At 36.5% G+C, this 24819-nt stretch overlaps 1 protein-coding gene across 8 annotated transcripts in view; it reads right to left on the bottom strand.

Moving 5' to 3' along the window:
• RBMS3 (RNA binding motif single stranded interacting protein 3) overlaps positions 1-24819 on the bottom strand; it is an 834518-nt gene that overhangs the window by 639510 nt on the left and 170189 nt on the right. For 5 of the 8 annotated variants that reach the window (XM_056129462.1, XM_056129467.1, XM_056129468.1 and 2 more), the window contains exon 2: positions 19215-19387. In XM_056129462.1, coding sequence (XP_055985437.1) covers positions 19215-19387 — 173 coding nt within the window. The remainder of the gene's footprint in view (positions 1-19214; positions 19388-24819) is intronic. The other 3 variants (XM_056129464.1, XM_056129465.1, XM_056129469.1) reach the window with 1 other exon arrangement.

The raw sequence follows: 24819 nt of genomic DNA, 5'->3' as shown, positions 1-24819 counted from the left end.
TAGGTTGCCTCGGGGAGGGTCAGATGAGGTGCTGGGGATCAAACCTTGGTCAGCATTCCAGGTTGGTCACATGCAAGGTCAGCATCCTACATACTACACTACTAGACTGAGCTTTTTAAAATATTACTCTTTTGCTATAGAATTAGAGAATGCAGTCTCAAATAGAGGCAAGGAACCAAGAACTGTTTACATAAAGGCCCACCGCAAATCATTTGCTGCCCAGAAAAAATGATCCAGACATAAAAGCATTCCCTGGAAATTTGTCTCCCTTCCTGCTCGCAGAAGTGCCATTCATTATTAGTGTAAAATGACTCCTCTTTTAAACTTTGAAATTGGAGGAAACTTCTACATTTAGTTCTCTGATCACCTAAGTTCTAGTTCTTACCCGAACAGCTTATGGCTGTTTTCTACTTTGTGGTCATGAAAGTATCCCAAGGTCACTTTATCCAAGAAAGCGTGAAGGGAACTACAGTGGTCATTGAGTTCATGAGTGGCTGTGCCATCAGCCTATCTTGAGACATGCAGATCTACAGATTATGTCTCTGGCTTGGGCTATAACCAGTGAAACCAGATCAGTCTTATCTTCAACTTGGTTGCTTTCCCAAGATTTTTGTACAAGAATACACATGGCTTCATTTTGCAGGTAACAACTCAATGTTCAGCTCAATGTCCATAAAAATGCTTTTGTGGAGTGCAGGAATTACCAAAGGTCTGTGTCTTGGATAATGAAGGCAACTGTGTTGACATGAAGTCTAGAAGTAAAGAATCACAGAACACCAGAGCCAGAAAGTACTTGGGATAGCATGTTCTGATACAGAATTACAGCAGCAGAATAGAAATCACTGGAATAAAATGGACATTAATTTTGCACAGAATGCAGAAACTGGGAGTCAAATTAATTTCAGTTTCCAGAGAGAAGGTCTTATAAGCACACTGGTCGCTGGATGCTTATTTCATGTCAGTCCCTACTTCAGTGCTTCGTGGGTATAAACTCATTTAATTCTTTCAACAATCCTCAAAAGGAAGTACCACTACAATACCTATTTTTAAAAAATTATTTTTATAAAGTAGTTCACAATATTTGATTACATTTAATATTTGAACACCAATCTCACCACCATTACACCTTCCCACCACCATATTTTGGATATTTCTATCCCAAACCCCAACCCAGAACCAAAGCAGAACCGAAATAATTTATTTTTCAATACCAATTATGAATTGTTTTTCTTTCCTGCTTCTTGTTTCTGGGCCACACTTGGTAGTGTTCAAGGCTTATTCCAACGTCTGAGCTCAGGGATCACTTCTGGTGGTGCTCAGGGGAACATACAGGGAACTGGGGATCAAGCCTGAATCTAGATGCATGCAAGGGAAGCTTCCTACTCATTTTAGTAACTTTCCAACTTACAATATTCATTTTATACAAAGAGAGGTAGTAATAGCTTATCTAAGGAAATGTAGCTACTACATGAAAGAACTAAATATTGAACTCAGAGTGATCCTCATAGTGATGCAAAAAATAAAGCCAAACAGGAATCACAAACTTGCTGCTTTCTGAGAAATAAACCAAATGAAGCCAAGTTTAACAAGTACTAAATTTGATAATTATAAATAAGCATTTTAATAATTCATATTAAACATGTTTTCATGATTCCAAATTGAATGTTATTGTTGAAATAAACATAAATATCTCATAAACAAAGATATTTTATTTTAAAGCAAAATAGTATAGTATATTTTCTCAATGAAAAGAAATGTACTTTTAATTTTGTTTTATCAGACCAGACAGATAGTACAGGAAATAAGCTATTTGTCTTCCATGAAATTGTAGCATCAATGACCCTGCCATGGTTCATATCCTAGCAGTACTAATGGTTACCTGAGCACCATCAATTGTCACTTCGGAGCACTGAGATGGAAATAGGTCCTGAGCACTGCCTTGTATGTCCCACACTAATTTTTTCATTTTGATCTATATTTTAATTTGTCTTATAAAGCCTAAATTTTATGCACTTTTTGGAATGGTGGATATATTTGTGCAACAAGACAACAGAAAACAACGGCAACAAAGAATATAACAGGAAAATAATAGAATTCACTGTGACTTGGAGACAAATAAGACAGGAACAATATTAAAATTAAAATATGTGCATTTTTAATATTTAATTCTTAAAATTCTTAATATTACAGGCACGCTCCATTTAATTCTACTATATGTAATTGCAAACTGTAATAAAAATTTTCACAATAATAAATTTCATATTACATGGTTACCATAGAATAACCATGTCTAATATTTACTGAATTTTAATACCTGTCAAATACCAATAGACCCAGCAGGTCTTAATAACATGTCCAAGATTTTACAACTAAAAGTAATTAATGAGAACCCGAAAGTGATTTTTTAAAAATTCTGCTATTTCATCCCTCCCTTCCTCCCTTCCTCCCTCCCTCCCTCCCTCCCTCCCTCTCTTCCTCCCTCCCTCCCTCCCTTCCTTCCTTCCTTCCTTCCTTCCTTCCTTCCTTCCTTCCTTCCTTCCTTCCTTCCTCTTTTCTTTCTCCAGTGCTACTGAAGGCTACTTCTTGACAACCTCTTTCTTCCTCAAGTAAAGTGAACTTCATTTCAGAACTTTTTAACATCATATTGTATTTTTCAAGTATTCTTGGAAAAAGTAAAAGTTTTCCATCTTTGGTACATTTACACAATGGAGTACTATGTAGCTGTTAGAAAAGACAAAGTCATGAAATTTACATACAAGTGGTACTACATGGAAAGTATCATGTGAAGCGAAATGACTCAGAATGAAAGGGATAGACATAGAAAGATTGCATTCATCTGGGGAACATCACTTAATCACTTAACTTCCTATTAGTTGTCAATTTGCTCGAGCGGGTGCCAGTAACGTCTCTATTTGTACCTGTCGCGTGCTACTGTAGCCCAATGGCATCTGTTCTCTCTGGGATCATGAAGAGCCTCAAACCGATCGTTCATGGTCTTCACGAAGAGGTCTGTACATCTGGTAGGTGGGCGGCCACGCGGTCTTTTGACATCCCATTGGAATCCAGTCAGTAACAGCTCTAGTCCAGCGGTCGTCTTTAAATCTCACTACGTGACCAGCCCATCTGATTTTTGACACCTTGGCAAATGAGACAGCGTCCTTGAATCTTGATCGTCGAAGGATGTGGGAACTCCGAATTTTTTCTCTCATTTGAGTGAAACGTGATATTCCAAGCATAGCTCTTTCTATTCTTCTTTGGGAGACTGAATAGCATTCTCATCCTGTTTGTGTAGGGCCCAGGTCTCTGAGGCATATGTTAATGCAGGAAGAACAGTGGAATCAAAGAGATGTGCCTGGAGCCCGAGGTTCTTCGTCCTCTTAGCTATTTCTTTGACGTTCTTGAAGGTGTTCCAAGCTGATCTCTTCCTCCTGCGCAGCTCGGGTGCCAGGTCATTTGTCATGTTGACCTCTCGACCTAGGTACACATAGCTGTTGCATTCGGAGATGGTCATTCCGTTGAGAGCGAATGGGGCGTCAGGAATGAGGCTGTTTCTCATAAACATTGTCTTCGTAAGATTCAGCTGTAGTCCTACCTTTCCACACTCATGGTCAAAGTCAGCCAGCATTTGTGCCGCTTGGCTGATGTTTGGTGTTATTAAAACAATGTCATCAGCAAAGTGGAGGTGGTGTAATTGCCGACCATCTATCTTCACTCCCATTCCTTCCCATTCCAGTCATCGCATGATGTTCTCGAAGGTGGCACTGAAGAGTTTCGGTGAAATGGTATCACCCTGCCGAACCCCTCTCCTGACATCAACGATGATTAGAGGTTGCCCCAAAAGCCTCTATTCCTCTCGTAAAGACTGGCAAGCTACCGAGAGTATTTCGCCTGCATGGAAGAGCCTGGCAAGCTATCCGTTGTGTATTCGATATGCCAAAACCAGTAACTACAACTGGTCTCATTCACCTGACCCTGAAGGCTTCAACGACATGGCAGCACTGAGAAGGATGAGAAAGGAGAGGCCGACAAAATCTCAAGGCTGAACTAGGCTGCCACAACAAAGGAAGACAAAAATGATCGTCTGTACTTTCAATGCACGTACGCTAGCATCAGATGCATCCATCAAGGACCTGATGGTACAAGGCGCGAATGATCAAGTACGACATCATTGGTCTGACCAAGACAAGAAGGCACGAATCTCACCATGCCGTTTTCGACACTGGAGAAAAATTGTTCCTCGGAACATGCGATAAAAGAGGTGTCGGAGGCGTCGGTGTCCTTGTCAACACAAACTTGGCCAAGAGCATTGATTCATTCGAATGCCTAACAACCTGAATCGGACGTTTATATTTGAATAGATGTGGCTCACTGCCTGCAGTTTCTATCTTCGTTGTCTACGCATCAACATCTCATTATGATGAAAGAGAAATCGAGAAGTTCTACATGGAGCTGGAGAAGTTCTATAAAGAAGACCACACCTTCTACAAGATCATTGTGGGTGATTTTAATGCCAAGATAGGACCGAGAAAATCAGCTGAAGAACTTCACATCGGGACCCATGGCCTAGAATGGAACGAACAGGGTGAGAGACTGTCTGATTTCATCATGTCAACCAAGACCATCCATGGTAACTCACAGTTCCAGAAGTCAGAATCTAAACGTTGGACATGGGAGTCTCCCGGTGGATGATTCCACAACAATAGACCACATCATATTCAATCGACGGTTTTGCCTGACTGATGTCGCTGTTGTCCCAAAATTTCGAACGGGATCGGACCACTGTCTCCTTCGTGCAAAATTCTACTTCACAGAGCAGGGAGAAAGGGCTGCAAAGTTCAAAAAGAGAACTCCCAGAACGACCACCAACTGGGAACTCTTTGGCACTATTGCGGCAACATGGGAAGATGCCATTGTTGACAACATTGACGAGGAATACGATCGACTGGTTCAGTACCTCCATGAATGTGCGAGGAATGCCAAGAGAGAGATAGCCACAAAAAAAACGCCTGTCTTCGAAAACTCTTGAGCTAATTCGCCAGCGTGGTTTGGCGCATGCCTCAGGCAACCGCAAGCTAACATCCGAGCTCGCAAAGCAGTGCAGAGATGCGATCAAGGAAGGCCTCAAAGAGAGAAGAGCAGAACTACTGGTAGATGCGGCAGAAGCTGGGAAAAGTATTCGTTACTCCCGCCTGTCCTTCGCCAACTACAAGACCAAGATGACTGCCCTCCGACGTCCTGATGGATCCATCACATCCTCCAGAACGGCAATGGAGAAGATTATCCATGACTTCTACTCAAATCTCTTCAATAGCCATGTCCACTTTCCGACATACCAAATTCCACAGGATGGATATGTCGTTCCCAAGGTTTTCCCTTCAGAAATCCGACACGCCATTTCGTCGGTAAAGAAACAAACAGCGCCCGGCGCAGACATAGTCAGACCTGAACACCTGAAGAACCTGTCGTCAGTACTCATCAATACACTGGCTCAGCACTTCACTCGCTACCTGTCTGAATGCAAGGTTCCGTCCCAATGGAAAACCAGCAGGACCGTACTACTGTTCAAGAAGGGAGACATCCATGACATTGGCAACTATCGCCCCATCTGCCTATTGTCTGTCATCTACAAGTTGTTCACTCGAGTCATCCTAAATAGGATTGGCAGAACACTAGATGAAGGACAACCATGTGAGCAAGCTGGGTTCCGCAAAGGATTTAGCACCATTGACCATATCCACACAATATCCAAACTCATTGAGGTTTCTCAGGAGTTCAAGATGCCACTCTGTTTAACGTTCATTGATTTAAAGAAGGCCTTTGATTCTGTTGAGATAGAAGCGGTCATTGAAGCCCTAGCCAATCAGGGCATTCAAGCCCAATACATCAAGATCCTCCGTGAGCTGTATTGTGGATTCACTACCAGGATTTCACCATTCTGGGGAACATAAAGTAACAAAATAGGAAACTAACACCCAAGAACGGCAGAGATTAGTACCAGGAATTTTACTCTATGACCTGGAGGCCAACCACACATGTTAGGGGAAAAGGGAGCTCAGAAACAGAAGGGAACACCAAATAAAGGGTGTTGGGAGGATCCTCCCAGGATGGGAGAAGCATGCTGAAAGTAGACTATCTACCAAACATGATTGCCACTCAATGCCTCTTTTGCAAACCACAGCACCCAAAAGGAGAGAGAGGGAAATGCCCTGCCACAGAGGCAGGGTGGGATGGAGGCTGGGGGGTGGGAGGGATACTGGGATCCGTGGTGGTGGGAAATGCGCACTGGTGGAGAGATGGGTGTTTGATCATTGTATAATTGAAACCCAAGCACAAAAATGTGTAAGTCTGCAACTGTACCTCATGATGTCTCACTATTAAAAAATAAAATAAAATAAAATAAAAAAGTTTTCTATCTTGTCGTGGTTATCACAAGTAAATATATGTATTTCACAAAACTCATAAAAATGTACACTTAAAATGAGCATATTTAATTTCACCTTCAATAATGCTGATTTAAAATGAAAATGGCAAGCATAGCAATAGTTTAATGAATTTTGTTTTACAGAATAATCTTTTGTCAAGAAATACCATTTTAGAGATGCAGTAAATTTAATCAATATAATACAAAATTAAAAGGTTTAAGTACTGTTACCTATAATTTATTTGCAATGATATAATAAAAATACTTTATGTTTTTCAAATTCATCAGTATAAACTTTTATTTTACTCCCTGAAATCATTGATTGCAAAGAAAAGTCTATAAAAAAAATTCAGAACCAAAAAAAAAATCAGCAACACCATTTAACAAACCCAAATTACTTTGCACTGCATATAGAATTAACAGTCAGCGGCACACTATGATTTATTTGACAGCTGAATCTTAATGGCTCAGGGAAGAATAAATGGTTATTTCCTGTCTCGGCAGCAATATTGAGTGAGTAAGCAAAGTATTGATCGTTATTTGGTTCCTTAACTACATGTGACTCAAGTTATCCTGAGGCTTCTCTCCAAAACTCTCCTTGGGATCCACACAATAAAAGAGCTTCATATTTCCTTCTTTACTCCAGTGGCTCAACTTTGAAAGTAACATGAAATGAAACTCAATTTCCTATATACCCTTCTGTAAACTCAAATTCTACTCTAACAAACTTTACAGTGTAAGTACAATAGAATCATTTTTATATTACCAATTCATACATTATTCTGCCATTAAATATTTATCAGTTACCACACAAATACCTAGATCTGTGCTAGGCACTGTTGGTACAAAAGATAAAGCAAATCTACTTATGGGCTTACATTTGAGAAAAAAATGTAATAATGGAAAGAATGGAAAAGGATGGAAGAGGGAAAAAGGAAGGAAGCAGTAGAAAAATAGAGAGGCACAAGAGAAATAGAGAGAATGTGTGAGGAAATAAAGAGGAGAGATGACCATTTCCTCCTGGAAGCATTATTGAGTGATTACCTTAAAGAAATGGTCATTAAATGTTTATCAGATTTTACCCCTTTATAAATCTTGTGGGCTGGAGTGACAGCACGGCAGGTACGGCATTTGCCTGCTATGCAGTCAACCCGAGTTCGATTTCTCCACCCCTCTCAGAGAGCCCGGCAAGCTACCCAGAGTATCTCACCCACACAGCAAAGCTTGGCAAGCTACCCATGACATATTTTATATGCCAAAAACAGTAACAAGTCTCACAATTTGTTGTGAGATGTTAGTGGTGCCCGCTTGAGCAAATCAATGAACAACATGAGGATAGTGCTACAGTGCTACAGTGTGAATCTTGAATAATACAGACTGCCCTAGTCAAGTTTTACACTGACTTCACTGTCATCAAATCTAAATATTATTCCTGTGTCATTACATGAACTTACTGAGATCATTTTGCATACTTAATAATTCTGCCTTCTTGAGATACTTTCTTCTCAGCTTCTAATATACCACACTCCCCTTGCCTTTCTGATATTTCTATCTCAGTGATTCCTCTAAGTTCCATTATTGGCTTTCCCTCCTCTCAAAGTCTAGGAATGTAGATATCTAACCACTTTTTTTTGCTGATGTCTATACTCCCTGTGCTTAAGTTATTCATTAATGAATAACTCCTAAACTATTCTTCAACATTTAAGCCTGAATTTGCCTAATACCAGCTGTGTAGCCTGGAGAAATCACTTTGTGTCAATGAACTTTTATAAAGATGAGGGTAGTTATGACAGAACTGAGTCAACATATGCAATATACAGTCATAAAATATAAAATACTTTGTATGATATCTAAATTATATTAGGCACTATGTTGTTAGGACAACTATACTGTAGGGATAAATGTCATTTATGATCCTTATAACTCCTATTTTAAATTTTTCCTCTAAATTCTAATTTGAAAACTAGTCACATACAAAACTGTTATCATGCATCACGTTTCAGGTATCTAATAGAACCTAAAAACTAAAAAATATGGGGGAAAACTATTTTCCTCATTACCCTATATTGCTCCTTTACAATATATCTCATTTTATTAAATGATTCTATACTCTCTAGATGCCAGAGCTGAAAGTTATGAATTATCTCTATGGTTCTTTTCCTTAATATTCATGTCTAATTTCTTAATAATGTCTTTCAAAATTATCTATAAAATGTATCCCTATCTCAGCCCTCCAATCTCTTTCACATCTATCAACATCTCCTTACTGGTCATCCATTATGATTTCCTGGTTCCCTTTAATTTGACTGTAAGGTCTAATCTTATAGAGGATCCAGAATATGTTTTTAATAAAAATAAAACTGAATAAAATATAATCTTCATATTTGTGAGTTATATTACTGGTTTGACCCAGGTATATTTTTACCCCTCTTACCTTAAAATTTTCATACCTTAATGACTGTAATTTTGCTATCAAGAAACTTGGTGCATTCATTGTGATCTTTGAATTTTGGAAAAGTTTGTGTTTATTTGCAACATGTTTTCTCCTGAATAGTATTCAGCTTGCTCCTTCTTAAACTGAGTTCACATCAAAGAGTCACTGAGTATTATTTTATCAGCCATTACATATAATTACCTCTCCTTGCATTTAAACTTTCTTCCCACAATATATCTTATGTTTTTTATTTAATTATTCATTAATATTTTCTCTTTTTGCATTTGAATATAAGTTCGATGCAGACATTTATTAGTTCTTAATGTATCAACAGTGTGTAGTACAGATGACGTTCAGTGGATAGTTTGAACTGAATGATTAACTATAGCAATAGAGAAATAACAAACAAGGTGTCTATTTTAAATGCCAATAAATTAGAAATGTATGTAATTTGGAAGTCTTTTTAGGCTGAGGAGAGAATTTACTCAAAATATTTTAGTTTGTTTTGGGAACCATAGCCAGCTGTGTACAGAACTTACTCCTGACTCTGTGGTTAGGTGTTGCTTAGGGGTTCCTTGGGGGGAATATACAAAGTGTCAGGGGATCAAATGCAGGTAAACGGTAAACTGTGTGTAAGGTGTGTAAGACAAGTGCTATACCTGCTATATCGGCTATCCCTAAAATCCTAATCCTAAGATTTTTTATTTTTTCTTTCTAGATAGAAATGAGTTTCATTCAGAGAAACATAGTGATACTAAATAGGAAGAAATCTAAGCATAATGCTTTTGAACTATGAGTTTGATAGGTTATAAAATTTGAAATTTTCTAGGGAATGGTGAGGTATCAGTCAAGGAATAAATAAATATGGGCTGGAGATAAAGACCTTATATATGATATATTAATATAAATGCCATATATTAATATATGTATATGTGTTATATGCTATGGGCAAATATCAGAATATCTGAAGTTATTTAATAAAAAATAAAAGTTAATTGTAAAAAATTTCTACAATTCAAATTCTAGAAAATTCCAAAACATACCAGAGTAAGAAAAACTAAAAAGAAAAATATCCAAAGTACCTAGGGAATAAAAGTAAAACAGCCCAGAATGAAGACAATTTTGAAATTGAAAAAAAAATGTCAACTAATCAGGTAATACAGAGGGATTAAATAAAAATAAGAACTAAAATGAAGTTTCCAAATTTGGCAACTTAAAGCTGTCTGGGCAAACTTTAAACCAAAATGCTAGAGTTTTCTCTTTAAACTCCATGCTTATTTTAAAATTCTATGCATTCAGAAAGGTATCTGCCAGGAATTTTATATCTCTCAGAGCTCCAGGATTGACATACGCAGAACACCAATTCTACTCTTTACAGCCCCAGCTTTGTGTTAACACAAATAGTAAAGTTAAGTGTATTCTCAAATGGCATCATATTTAGATATTTCTATTCTTCTTCAGAATAAAGACAAAACTTAGAATTAGAAGCTACAAGTCATTTGATAAATATCTTTCAGGAAAATCTTGGATACTCAGCAGAATCTTCATCCAAATTAATGAAATCAGTAATAAATGAATTATCAATGAACCAGTGGAATATTTTTAGATTCCCCTCAAAATGCAGGAAGATGATGATGATTTTTAAAATTCTGTTGAAGAAACATTTGACTAATATAAATAACATGCAGACAGAGTTCAAAGGCTGTATTACAGGTTTTGCATACTGGAAACCTAGGTTTAATTCCTTCCTTTCCCATGCTCCCAAGCACCTATGGGAGAAACCCCCACGTACCAAGCTAAGAATAATCCTTGAGCACGCCTGGGTTTAGTTAAAAAAAATTTATGATAATAAAGTAAGTAAGAAAAGCAAAATACTCTCAAGCACATTCATTAAGGTACTATTAGAAACACATTACAGGACTTGAATTTTCAAGAATCTACATTTTAAAAATTCCATTTTTTGATTATGAAAGTCTGTCACTCTCACTGTCCTCCCATTGTTCATCGATTTGCTCAGCAGGCCTAGTAACATTGTGATACTTGTTACTGTGTTTGGCATATCAAATACCTCATGGGGAGCTTACCAGGCTTTGCCATGTGGGTAAGATACTCTCAGTAGCTTGCCGGGCTCTCCAAGAGGTGTGGAGGAATTGAACTCGGCTTGGCCATGTCAGCCGCGTGCAAGGTAAACACTCTACTCGCTGTGCTATCGCATCGAAAATTAATCTAAATAAATTAATTTTTAAGTCTTCCACTAGTTGAGTTTGGAAATTTCGAGGAAATTTCAAAATTTATAGAAAATTTATAACAGAGAACTTAAACGTCAATAATATTGTAAACAATGATACTTCAATTAAAAATAGTTTTTAATTAAAAACTATTAAAAGAAGTTAAAATTTTAAAAAATTAAGATAAAATATTAAAAATAGTTTTTTAACTAAAAGCTATCCTGTTTAAGAAACAGGATTAAAAAGACATCCCAATTTGTTTAGTATCATTTACTCCAGTGGCTCTTAAACTTTACACTTAAAATTTCATTATCTAACTGGCTCCAAACTAGTTAAAGAATCCTTGAGTGATGAGATCTAAGCATTAATATTTTTTAAAACTTCTCAAAGGAATTCTCTTGGACAGCTATGGATTTGGGAACTCACAACTTGTGTCACTCCTGTTCTGATTAAATGAATATTTTAGTGGTTATGAATAAGGGCTTTGAACTTGGAGCCAGGTTTTAGATCCTGGTGGTGTTGTAAACTTGGACAAGCCCCTCTTGACTGTTTGAGTCTTAGTTTACTTAACTCCACTGATGAGTGTTCCTACTTCATAGGGTTACTTTCGGTTTTAAATCAAATAATATTAGAAACACTCTAGCATTTAAAAATTGGACACTTTAAAAATGAAAAAAAATTAAATCACAAATTTAACATTGGGTACAGAATTTAATGTGGAAAAAATCAGTGTATTTATATTTTCCCATCTACAATACCCTTTATCATGACATAAACTTTAATTAATGCAATGCCTTCAGAAAGCCCTCACTACAGATTGTTCCTGCTTCCATGTGCAGAATTAATCTAGAGTTAATTACAACCTTATGCAATAACAGAGTGAATTTTCCTGTTATAAAAAGAACATGCTTGTGCAAAGCCTAGTTGAAGCAGAATGAAGGAAAAGGAAGAAAGTCTTGGTGGGTGCCCCCATATTTCCAGTCATCATTAGAACACCTGGAAGTCACTTATTCTGCCCTTCATTTATCACTATATACTGTTCTCCTTGCTCAAGCTATGACACCCTAGCATCACTCACTTTAAAATAAAGCTGTGATTGTCACTTTAACACTTAACAAGAGAAGGAAACATCACAGTGAAAAGCCTGGGTACCCTAGTAGGAGTGTGCTAAGGGTCTGTCCAAGCAAATCTCTTGACTTACTCCACCAACGCTGTGGATGCCTAGTGATGCTATATGCATAAAGTTGAATAGTGAAAGCAAAATCAAGCACCATCCCTGCTCTGAGTCCATTATACATGGTGTCAGACAGTTTTGACAAATGCACCGACACAATCAAACCTTTTATCAATTTAAAGTAACCTTGTCACAGTAATCTGTCAAACTGTTCAGACACAACTAAAAGAAAACAAGTCATCATGCACTCCAGAGTAACTGAGTAAATAAGAAAAATGTGACTGGAAATTTTCTGAGTTTTTTCTTAGCATGTCACTGAAGATTTAAAAGTTCTTTCTAGTAAGACTGGAGACAATTTATTAGAAGCTTTTTTCTGCAAGTAGGATTAAAATTATGCAGCTGCTTTGAGGGGTCATAAATGTATAGGGTGACAGGCAAGAAAAGGAAGTGAATTTGAAGCTCTTTGAACTCTCCCTTGTATAATTTAAATGAGAGAATATCTATAACCACCCAAAGGAATATTTGACTTTGTTGAGTCAGCATAATCTAAATCATAGTTATTTCTGTGAACTGAAATATAGAAGCAATTTTATTTTTAGGTAGCTATTATAAACCTAGATGTAGTTATTTCTGTGGTAAATAATAAATAATAATGATAATTATAAGGTATTATGCATTTAATTGTTAACATGTGTTTGTGTGTACATGATATTTCATAAATGATCTCAAATAGTGAGCTTTACATATCAAAAATCATTATACAACTAGTATTTTGTTTGGTCCAAAATTTTTAAATGCTTGCTTCTACTTTATATTGAGCAAAAATCAATTTCCTTCCATTTCTATATCCTCATCTTGAGATAAACTCAAAGTGTACCTTTGAGTTTATCTCAAGATGAGGATATAGAAGCTTCACCTAGTGAAAATTAATTTCACCCATTTTCCAACTGATAACTTGTCATGGGTATAACTACATAGAAAACAGAAATCTAACTTTTATCATGATTTTATTTAGTGCTTTTAATACATCAGGTACTAAATACTTAGTAGTATATTGGTAACCCACTCAAGAAAGGGCGAAAAAATAATAGATTAACTAAAAACTTTACCAATTTCTGTCATTATAATTTTAGTTGACCATTTCTCAGGTTCTTATTTTTTATTAGAAAAATTGATGTATGTGGGATAAGAAATTATTAGCCACAATACCTGTTATACCATTGTATTTATTAATTTTCACATCACTTTTCTATTCTAAATAATTATATTTAAGATTTTATTTCAACAGTTCTGTTCTATTTCTTTGTTACAAGGGAGTCCTTCTATCCACTCTGCGGCTGGAGTTACATTCTGAAAAAAAAAACTACTGTTATCTTTGTTTCTGACAATTACAACAACTACATAATTGTTGTATCTTTCTGTTGCTCAGAGGATAAAACATAGTTCCTAACCTGAGTTGCAAAAGGGTTACATTAAAATGAAGCTGCTTCCAGCAACTGTCAAAGAGAAACTGAGTCCTATTTATTCATTTTATTTTTTGTTTTTTAAAAATTTTATTAGTGAAACACCATGAGGTACAATTGTAGACTTACAAATTTTTGTGCTTGGGTTTCCAGTGCCCATTCTCCACCACCACGGATCCCAGTATCCCTCCCACCCCCAACCCCCCATCTCACCCTACCTATTCATTCATTTTAGATGCTTCCATTGCACATTTTAAATAGTCCTTTTAATTCCTGAACTTTTTTTGAAAATGGGAAGTTAACAATTTCCCAAGATCATAGATTCTTCCCCAGACCTTAGGCTCTCAAGACTGAGACCATTAATAGATAACGCAAAACACCCAAGGTGAAATAGATAAAGCAAAAGGCCCTGAACTAGCAAGACCACCCTATATAATTATTACATTCTCTGTAAGATTCTTGACAAGTGACACAAATACCTGGTTTTTCTATTAAAAACCTATATAATGAGCCGTCCTATGCTATGTTCTCCCCAACTGGAGGTGGAGGGGTGGAGGATCTCCTCTACTTCCCAAGAAACATTCCCATTATCCAATATATATATAAATTTATCTTTCTTGGTGCTTGCAGCTCATTTTGCCCCATATTTCAACTTTCTCTTTGCCATCAACCCACTGAACTTTATTGAGGCTCTTGTCCTTAATCTGCCTAGAATTTTCTTCTCTCTTCCTCATTTTGTTAAATCTATATCTCCTCTAATATTAAATGTGTCAGTTCCTCAGATATGTCTTTATTCTCTACCCTACCTGGTATTATCACTTTTTATATATACCTAATCTTCTTTTATTGTTATTCCTATAGTTTCTATTTTATACCAAATTTATAGAATTTAACTGATTAATATTTATTCCAACAAGTTAACAGCTCTAATAAGCAAGTTTTTGTTTAAATTTACTCACCCTTCAATCTTTAGCAAACTATCTGCCATTCTGTAGCAGTTCTGTAAATAAGCTTCAATGGAGCGCAAATCAAATTTCTTGATATTTTTCAAGATAAATTATATTGCAAGGTCTTTATTAAAGAACTTATTACCAGGTAAACAATGTAGATTTATCTCAAACATAGGCATACCTTTCTATAGAGTAAAATCATTCCTCATTCCTATTGTTCGTCAGTCCTCTTTTGTTTGATTCTACTTGCAGTTTAAACCTATGATCTTCAGTGATGAATGTGAATGAAATCTCTTAATAACAATTAGCTTGCAGATTATCACTGAGAAACAATGCAATTTCTTGACTTTAATATCATTTTCTTACTGTTTAATAGAATTAACTGGATATTGTTTTATAATATCAGATAATTTGATATATCTATGCATTTTTGCAGGCCTGTTTTTTTTTATTTTATTACTATGAATAGTAGCAAATATTGTATTTCCTTAAAGGAAATAGTAGTTCTAACAGAACTTAGAAATTTGCAAGAAATAAAAATGGATCCTGATTGCAAATTCATACAAACTGAAAAATGTTAAATTTTGTTGGTGAAACTATTTTAAAATGATGTAGCACTGTAGCACTGTTCTCCCGTTGTTTATTAATTTGCTCGAGAGGGCACCAGTAATGCTTCCATTGTGAGACTTGTTGTTATTGATTTTGGCATATCACAGGTGCCTTGGGGAACTTGCCAGGCTCTGCTGTGTGGGTGGGATACTCCTGGTAGCTTGTTAGGCTCTCTGAGAGGGATGGAGGAATTGAATCCAGGTCAGAGGAATCGAATCCCGGTCAGCTGCATGCAAGGCAAATGCCCTACCTGCTGTGCTATCTCTCCAGCCCAAAGTGATGTACATATAATAATAAAACAAAATCACTGAAACACATTGAAGACTGTTAGTATAAAATAAAAATAAGCACTTAAGAGCTGAAGACTAGGCCTCGCTAAGATGTTCAGGGAGCCCTTCACAAGACGTACTGCTTTGGTATATGGATTTTTTTCCCCAAATGAGTTCAACCAAGGCCACATAGCTCACAAAAATATTTTTTCATTCCTTGACTACCTTTAAGAAGGAAAATAAGTATATCACCCAAAAGTAAAACTTTTACCAGAAATAACCTTTCTATAGGAGAAACTTATCCATATGGTAAGTCAAACATCTAATTACAGAGCATATGGTCTTCCTCACATGAATCGTGCTCTCTTCATCATATGAGTACCCCATCCTCTCTTTAGAAACTTCATGTCCTCATTCTATGCATTAGCTAAGAGTTCATATTCTCACTTTGTCCCACCGATTTTAGAAATTGCAAATATGTAGATTCTCACATATATTTCAATCATCTAATTTATTTGATATTAATTTGATTGTCTGAGAACACAAATAGGAGAAAATTTCCTCTTTACCCCAATAATACCCACTTTATAAAAGAGGAAACAAAATCTTATAATCAACTTATATGATATGCTAATAAAGATATCTCCAACCACACTGGATCAATTCAAACTGTAAGAGAGATCCAGCACAGATTTTAGTGCCAAAGAATGAGGGCCTCAATGAACTGTAAGTGTTTTAGAGCAAAATAAGTTTTAAAACAATAGGAGCTCAAAAATAATATTCCATACAAAGGGGAAATCATGAAGGGGTCGGTAAGTCATGTGTCTATGGCCTCAAACAATGCAGTCAAGATTGAAATTTAGATCCTTTAGTTTACTTAATTCCACTATTGTGTAAGATTGTCTAGAAAATAAGAATTTAAGTAATAAATTTAGATCACTATAGGAACCAGAGAATTCACCAATAAGTTAATAATGCCTGTAGCATGGGCTGGGCTTTACTAGCTAGAAGAATAGTAACAAGTATCTCTCAACCTAAGTTCATTCTATATACTTCAAACTTGTCATATACATGTAGGAAACAATAACAAAACAATTATTCAGTAACTAAGTATCTATATGAGCACATCTCTTTCCTGAGTTAAAAATGTCAACATAAGCTATAAGGTCACATTTTCTTTTTACAGATTTCTGGTAAGATCATACCCAGAAATGGATAATGACTCAGAATTCATAGTATGATGTCACATAAATGACATATTCATAAACCAGCTTTCCAAAAAGAAAAAAAATAATGTGCTCAGGTTTGTAGGACTTATTGATTATTGTACTATAAATAAATTGGGCTGGAGTGATAGCACAGCGGGTAGAGCATTTGACCCGGGTTTTAGATTCCTCTGTCCCTCTCAGAGAGTCTGGCAAGCTACTGAGAGTATCCCGCCTGCATGGCAGAGTCTGGAAAGCTTCCCATGGCATATTTGATATGCCAAAAACAGTAACAAGTCTCACATTGGAGACATGAGATGTTACTGGCGCCTGCTCAAGCAAATGGATGAACAACAGGAGGACAGTGCTACAGTGTAGTGATATTAGAAATATTCCTCCAAGGCTCATCCAAGTTTATAAAAAATAATTTACAGAATTTCTGAATAGGTAAGAATGGGTTTTAATCCATTAATCAAGGTGGCTCTAGCACATCATAGATATTTCAGGGAAAAATAGAAATAATCAACCTTAACCCATTTTTATATGAAATTCAAAAGAAAGTGATTTGCATGAAGATCACAGAGCCACTGAAAATGTACTAATCCATAAAATTCAACATCAAATGCTTTCATATAAACTCCATGCATTAGAAGTCTTGGTAGTGTTTATATTGTTGCAGAGAAGAGAATTACCCACCAGCACAAATCGGGACAGTAGTACATACTCTTAGGTTACATTTAGTCTTTGTTAAAACAAGTTCTCTGAGCCATATAAAACAAAAAAGTACTTGTGCAATAACACCAGCATTTTTTAATGAGTGAAATTCATATGCTAAATCCAGGATAATAGCTACTGTGCTTTTCCAAATCTACTTCCATTACAGGAGATTCTTCTGAAGCATCTAACAGAAAACAAGCAATTCATTATCTTTTCAAAGACCTTACTTTTCAAAGTAAAAAGTAAAGTAAAGGCCCTCCCGTTGATCATCGATTTGCTCGAGCGGGCCCAGTAACGTCTCCATTGGAGACTTTATTGTTACTGTGTCTGGCATATCGAATACTCTCGGTAGCTTGCCGGGCTTTCCGAGAGGGGCGGAGGAATCGAACTCGGGTCGGCCATGTTGGCTGCGTGCAAAGCAAACGCCCTACCCGCTGTGCTATAGTTTGTATTTTTCTAACAGTAAGAAAAAGTGGAATTATTTACTTTCCAATATTTAACCTCAACATTTTATGGGTCATGACTTAGTCCTAGCACATTTCTGTTATGTAAACAAGTTTTCAATAAACACAGTTTGAAGTTCTGTCTTATCTCCTATATAAATAAAGACAGTCAGTGAACAGCATAAGAAACTCTTGCCTAATCTACATATTGACTTGTCAACTGACTATATAGTTATGTATTTGTGTTTTGGTTTATCTGTCACTTCCTGTTGTTTTGATATTTACTCCCAACCTTAAAATCCAGAACAAAGGCAAACAAATACTGTTTGCTTTGTTTTCCTATTCAAATATTTTAGAGGTTGGAAAATTTACAAGATAAACAGCTTTTCAACCATCTTATAAAAGCATTGCAAAAGAGAGGGGAAAAAGGAACAGTTGAGTAATAGTTTCACAAAATGCAAAAATACCCAGTTAAGTTTCAATCAAATGACAAATAACTGTGCAACTATTACTTTGAAACTATTCAGACAACAATCTAAAAATACAGATTAGAAAATTATTTCAATTCATTAGTTACATTCTTTGGAGGGAAAACTTAAAAACAGTTAATCTTTTGCACAGGAAAAAAGAGAGTTAATAGTGTAAGTGCTAGTAGATAATAGATTAAATGAAAACAGTTTGGAAGGACATTTAAACACTAATATATTTGCTAGGAAATTAAGAAAATTACCTGGGAGTTCAATTATTGACCTAGGGGTAAAGAACTTCATAGAACTTTGAAGTAGTTCTTTCCAAGGAAAATAGAGAATAAACCTTATAATTACACACTTATCTGATCCCATCAGAATGTTTACCAACAATTGAACTATAAAGCTTTGCAAATCAGGGATAACCAACCTGAAACTGACTACTTCTCAGTTTCTTGAGATTGCTTTCATGAATGCTCTTCTCACAAAAGCATTATATATCATGCGACTCATCATCAATTCTACCAGGCAAAAGATTTCAGATCCCAACTCAATGTTTACTCATCAACTTCTTAGTCAATACATGCATGTGGCCAATACCTCCATGCATGTGTACTCAAGATTTCCTTGAATTTTCTAAAACAACCATTTTGTGGCAAAAAATAAGTTACTAATATCAAACATTTAAGCTCATTTTATGTGGCAGAGTTTTCCACTAAATAGATGCACTGATCAGTGGGTACATTGATTAAAAACCAGAGTGCTATGCAGACTGAGCCCATATGAGAAAACATTTGGGACAAACAATGATGTAGAGAGTAAATGGGCACTTACGGTTGGCATAGCTTGATTAGGTCCTGGTCAGTGGTGCCTGGTGGAAGGCCTCGAATGTATAGGTTGGTTTTACTCAACTGTTCCCCGCTGCTGTTGTTGCTGCTGTTGTTGCTGCTGCTGTTTGTGCTGGGGCTGGGAGGAGCCATGGGGTGGGGAGCTGGTGCATAGGACTGCTGGAAATAGAAAAGGCTGTTATTAGAAAAAAAAAACAGCACCAATTCATAAGCCAGTAGGCAACTTGAAAGTGATTCACACTTATTGGCCTTTCTAACAAAGCACATAATATTTAGCAGTATTTGCATTACTACTCCATGAACATTATTTGCTAAATAAGAGAGAAAAATGTTATAAGTAGAACATGGCTTCTAAGTATATTGTTGACCACACTAAGATTTTCCTTAGACCAACAAGGCATCTCTATTTTTCAGTTAAATCTTGGCACCAAAAGTATGCCCCAACATACCTTTAATAGCCAGACATCTTTGATTTGTAGCTATTCCTTTGCCATCACCTTTTCTTCAAAGAACCCTTTCTATATACGTTTTACATTTACCATTAATCTCCAATACATTTTTTCTAATCTCATAAATGACTCAGTGAATCAATGAGAATATAGAAATGGTTGAATATATCTTTTAATTCTTTATTTTTTATTTTTCTTTTGGATTAGGGACTGTTGGACCACACTTGGTAGTGTTCAAGGCTTATCATTGGCTTTGTGAGTATAGGTAACATTTGGGGATCTATATGTTGTGCCAGGCTGGAATTTGGATAAACACCCTGCCTGCCACACTATGTCTCCTATCCAATATGTCTTCTTTCTCTTGTTCCCAAATCTACTTGTTCCCAAATTATGTGTGGCATAATTAGTAGATGTTTTTGTTCACTGCATTATTTCTTTATTATACAGGCATATCTTCAAAATTTTGAAATTACACTGTCTAGTTTTCAGTTGCTGCTATGTCCTACATTGTCTTGTGAACTTTAATTCTACTTTAATCTTTTTGAACCTCAACTTTCTCATGAATATAAGGACAATGAGAAACAATACTCTACTATGTCACAGGGTATTTACAATAAAAATTGTTCTTAAAAATCAGTAATTACAGGCAGCTAAAGTTTAAAAAAGTAAAAACTACAAAAGGTAATATCTGCCGGGTATATATGTTCACAAATTTTGTCAGTGGTATTATTCTATATTATGATTGCAGATTTCTCAACCATGATCCAGAATGTTACCTATGGAACAATGAACACATTCATAAAGGCTCCAGTAGGGAAACATTTTTCTTCTAACCTGAATACTATAGCTCTTTTACAAAGGACAAGGGGTATGTACTTATAGCAAGTGAGTGCCTATTAAACATTTGAGTACATTGAATACAACAATAACAACAACAAAATAATAAAGACTTAGCCCACATAAACCAGGTAAAATTTTAGCAACATTCAGTTTTTGTTTCCTTCTCTTATTATCTGTTTTACAGGTTCTTGGGTTTCAGATTTTCCCCTAGTTCATATTTCTAAGTGCCTTAGCATCAGTACATTAAATTCAGTGCATTGTATCTACTACCTTATTTCTCAGTTTGTTGGCAACTCATCATGTTATTTAATTAACATGTGTCACTGGCATTTTCCAGCATACATGGTAAAAACTTAACTTGCTCCATCTTTTACCAAATTTTAAATCTCAAAATAAAGTCAAACATAAGAGGAATCCAGAGTCCTCTCCTCTTTTGAATTCCCATTATTTCCCTAGGCAGGGTCTAAACTGCTTCATATAAAAATGCCTTAAAGCTTCTTTTCTGTTTTTTTTTTACTCAAACATTTTATTATTTGGGAGAGGTAGATGTACAGAAAGAAAATAGAATAAAACCAAATGATCAAATGCAACACAAACTGATCAAGAGCACTCAGGCTAGTTTACCTTACAAGGAAATGAGATCGCTTACATGACTGGAGAGAAAAACAGACTTCAACTGCCTTCTTTAAAATAACTTCTCTCAAACATTTTACTAGCATTGATTTATTATCAACATGTTAAATGTACTAACCAGGGCTGGAGCGATAGCACAGTTGTAGGGCATTTGCCTTGCACACAGCCAACATGGCCAACCCGAGTTCAATTCCTCCGCCCCTCTCGGAGAGCCCGGCAAGCTACCAAGAGTATCTCGCCCGCACAGCAGGGCCTGGCAAGCTCCCCGTGATGTATTCAATATGCCAAACACAGTAACAACAAAGTCTCCAATGGAGACGTTACTGGGCCCGCTCGAGCAAATAGATGAACAACGGGAGGACAGTGACAGTGACAGAGATGTTAAATGTATGATTTTAAAATGAATTACACAGGAGACAACTTTCAGCTCATTATATTTAAATAAAAATACATTTTCTGTCTTTGGGAAATTGATACCACATAAAACTGTGAAAAGTTTCTAGTTAAAATAAAAAAATCCTTCCTTTTCTTTCCTTTCTTCCTTTCCTTTACATCCTTCCTTCTCTTCCTTTTCTTTCACTGATTTCTGTACTAAGATTCTGTTTTCTGGGGCTGAAGCAATAATACAGTGGAAAGTGCTTACCTGAAGAAAGACAATTGAGGTTCAATCCTGAATACCCTGTACTCAGGTTCAACCCTAGACACCCTCAAGTCTACTTACACATAGACACCCTCAAGTCTAGCCATGAGTGATCCCTGAGTGCACGGTCAGGAGAAAGCCCTGAGCACAGCTTATTGAAATAATACACAAATGTGGTTTTCTATGGTATAGCCTTCTTTGTGAATTCTAAAAACTCTGCTCAGTACAATTGGTCTAATCAATCCTCCAATTTTAAGACCTAGGGCCGAAACTCTTGCTAAATCTCCATGTTTCATTAATCTGTTCATGTTACACAGAATAATCCATGTAGTCATCCACACTGTATATCATTCTTTTGTTTTTGGCTACATGCAAAAAAATGGGCTCAGAACTCTGCCTAACACCATGTACAAAAGTAAGATCAAAATGGATTAAAGACCTCAACATCAAACCAGAAACCATAAGGTACATTGAAGACAAAGTTGATAAAACCCTCCATGACATTGAAGCTAATGGTATCTTCAAAGATGCAACGCCACTGACTGAGCAAGTGAAAACAGAGATAGATAAATGGGACTATCTTAAAATAAGAAGCTTCTGCACCTCCAAAGAAACAGTGACCAAAATACAAAGACAGTCTACAGAATGGGAAAAGATATTCGCCAAATACACATCTGACAAGGGGTTGATATCCAGGATATACAAAATACTGGTTAAACTCCACAAGAAGAAAACATCCAACCCCATCCAAAAATGGGGCAATGAAATGAACAGAAACTTTCTCAAAGAAGAAATCTGAATGGCATCAAAGCACATGAGAAAATGCTCTACATCATTAATCATCAGGGAGATGCAGATCAAAACCACAATGAGATACCATCTCACACCTCAGAGACTGGCCCACATTCAAAAGAACAAAAGCAACCGATGCTGGTGCGGATATGGCGAGAAAGGGACACTCCTTCACTGTTGGTGGGAATGTCCACTGGTTCAGCCCTTCTGGAAAACAGTATGGACGATTCTCAAAAAATTAGAAATTGAGCTCCCATTTGACCCAGCAATACCACTCCTGGGAATATATCCCAGAGAGGCAAAAATGTATAGTCGAAGTGACATCTGCACTTGTTTGTTCATTGCAGCACTCTTTACAATAGCCAGAAACTGGAAGAAACCTGAATGCCCAAGAACAGATGACTGGTTAAAGAAACTTTGGTACATCTACACAATGGAGTACTATGTAGCTGTTAGAAAAGATGAAGTCATGAAATTTACATACAAGTGGTACAACATGGAAAGTACCATGTTAAGCGAAATGAGTCAGAAAGAGAGGGATAGACATAGAAAGATTGCATTCATCTGGGGGATATAAAGTAACAAAATATGAGATTAATACTCAAGAATATCTGAGATCAGCACCAGGAGGATTACTCCATAGCTTCGTGGCCAGTCAGGCATTCTAGAGGAAAGGGCAGCTCAGATAGAGAAGGGAACACCAAATAAAGGGTGTTTGGAGGATCCTCCCAGGAGGGGAGATGCATGTCAAAAGTAGACTATGGACTGAACATGTTTGCCACTCAATGCCTCTTTTGCAGACCACAACACCCAAAAGGAGAGAGAGAACACAGGGGATTGCCCTGCCACAGAGGCAGGGGGGGATAGGGGGATGGGGGTTGGGGGGATATTATCCATGGTGGTGGAAAATGGGCACTGGTGGAGGGATGGGTATCTGATCATTGTATAACCAAACCCAAGCACAAAAAATTGTAAATCTACAACTGTACCTCATGGTGTTTCACTAATAAAAAAAGGAAAAATTTTTTAAAAAATCATTCTTTTGTTTTAAGGATGATCAATTCCTTCCTATCCACCTATTTTTTTTTTTGATTTTTGGATCACATCCGGCAATCCACTGGGGTTACTTCTGGCTCTGCACTCAGGAATTACCCCTGGCAGTGCTCAGGGAACCATATGGGATGCTGGGAATTCAACCCAGGTTGGTCGCATACAAGGCAAACGCCCTAGCCACTGTGATATTGCTCCAGCCCGTATCCATCCATTTTCAAAATATACATCCTTTAATCAACACAAGATTCCTGGAATATCTGATAAACACACAGACCCAAATAAATTAATTTTTGAATAGCAAATGTGATTTTGTATGCTCTGGCTGCCAAACATATGACTAAGTAGAGCATCTTAAACAAAAGAAGAAAAAATAAAATGGAGTTCTAATCACGTAGGGGTAATTGGTCACATAAGCTGCTTTCTTATGAAGAGTAGCTTCATGCCTTTGGTAATTTTTGTGACTGAAAACTTATTTTCCATCAGATAAAACTGACTTTGCTACATTGCTCAAAGTCACACTATAAGTCCATTTTAGGAATGGTGAGGACTTAGTTTGGGGTTACTGTGCCCTATAATGTGATCCTTTAACTGGGTAAAGAGTTGCTATTTATTGCTGTGTTAGCATGATTTGAACCAGAAGAAACAAGCAGATTTTCAGAAGAGAGCTCAGATGGCACTCTGATTGAAGGAGAGAGACAGAGGATTACTGTTGAAGCTGCATATGCTTCGCAAGTACAGAGATTTTTCTCAACATGATACCCGTGGCATATTTGATATGCCAAAAGCAGTAGCAACGAGTCTCACAATGGAGTCGTTACTGGTGCCCACTCGAACAAAACAATGAACAATGGGAGGACAGTGCTACAGTACTATAGTTTATTCATGTTTTATTCACTGCATATTTATGGTAGGGCTTGAGGGGGATCACTGAATAGACGTTTAAGAACCCTATGCACATGTTGGGGCAACTAAATAATGTTCTCTTTAGGGAAGGAAATAAATTGATTTGGGATTCATTTTGGAAGGTCTTTAAAAGATTTAATTTGTAAAATAACCACCCTAATAATTACAGGTGACAATGCTATATACTTGCTAAGAATATTATACATCATCTTAATAATACTCCAATGAGCCATACAAGTCTTCTTATTTTTAAATGATAAAAACAAACCACAAAAAAGGCA

This window comes from Sorex fumeus, unplaced genomic scaffold, assembly GCF_029834395.1.
Source record: "Sorex fumeus unplaced genomic scaffold, SorFum_2.1 ptg000072l, whole genome shotgun sequence".
Taxonomy (NCBI): Eukaryota; Metazoa; Chordata; class Mammalia; order Eulipotyphla; family Soricidae; genus Sorex; species Sorex fumeus.
This window is presented reverse-complemented; position numbering and strand designations above follow the sequence as displayed.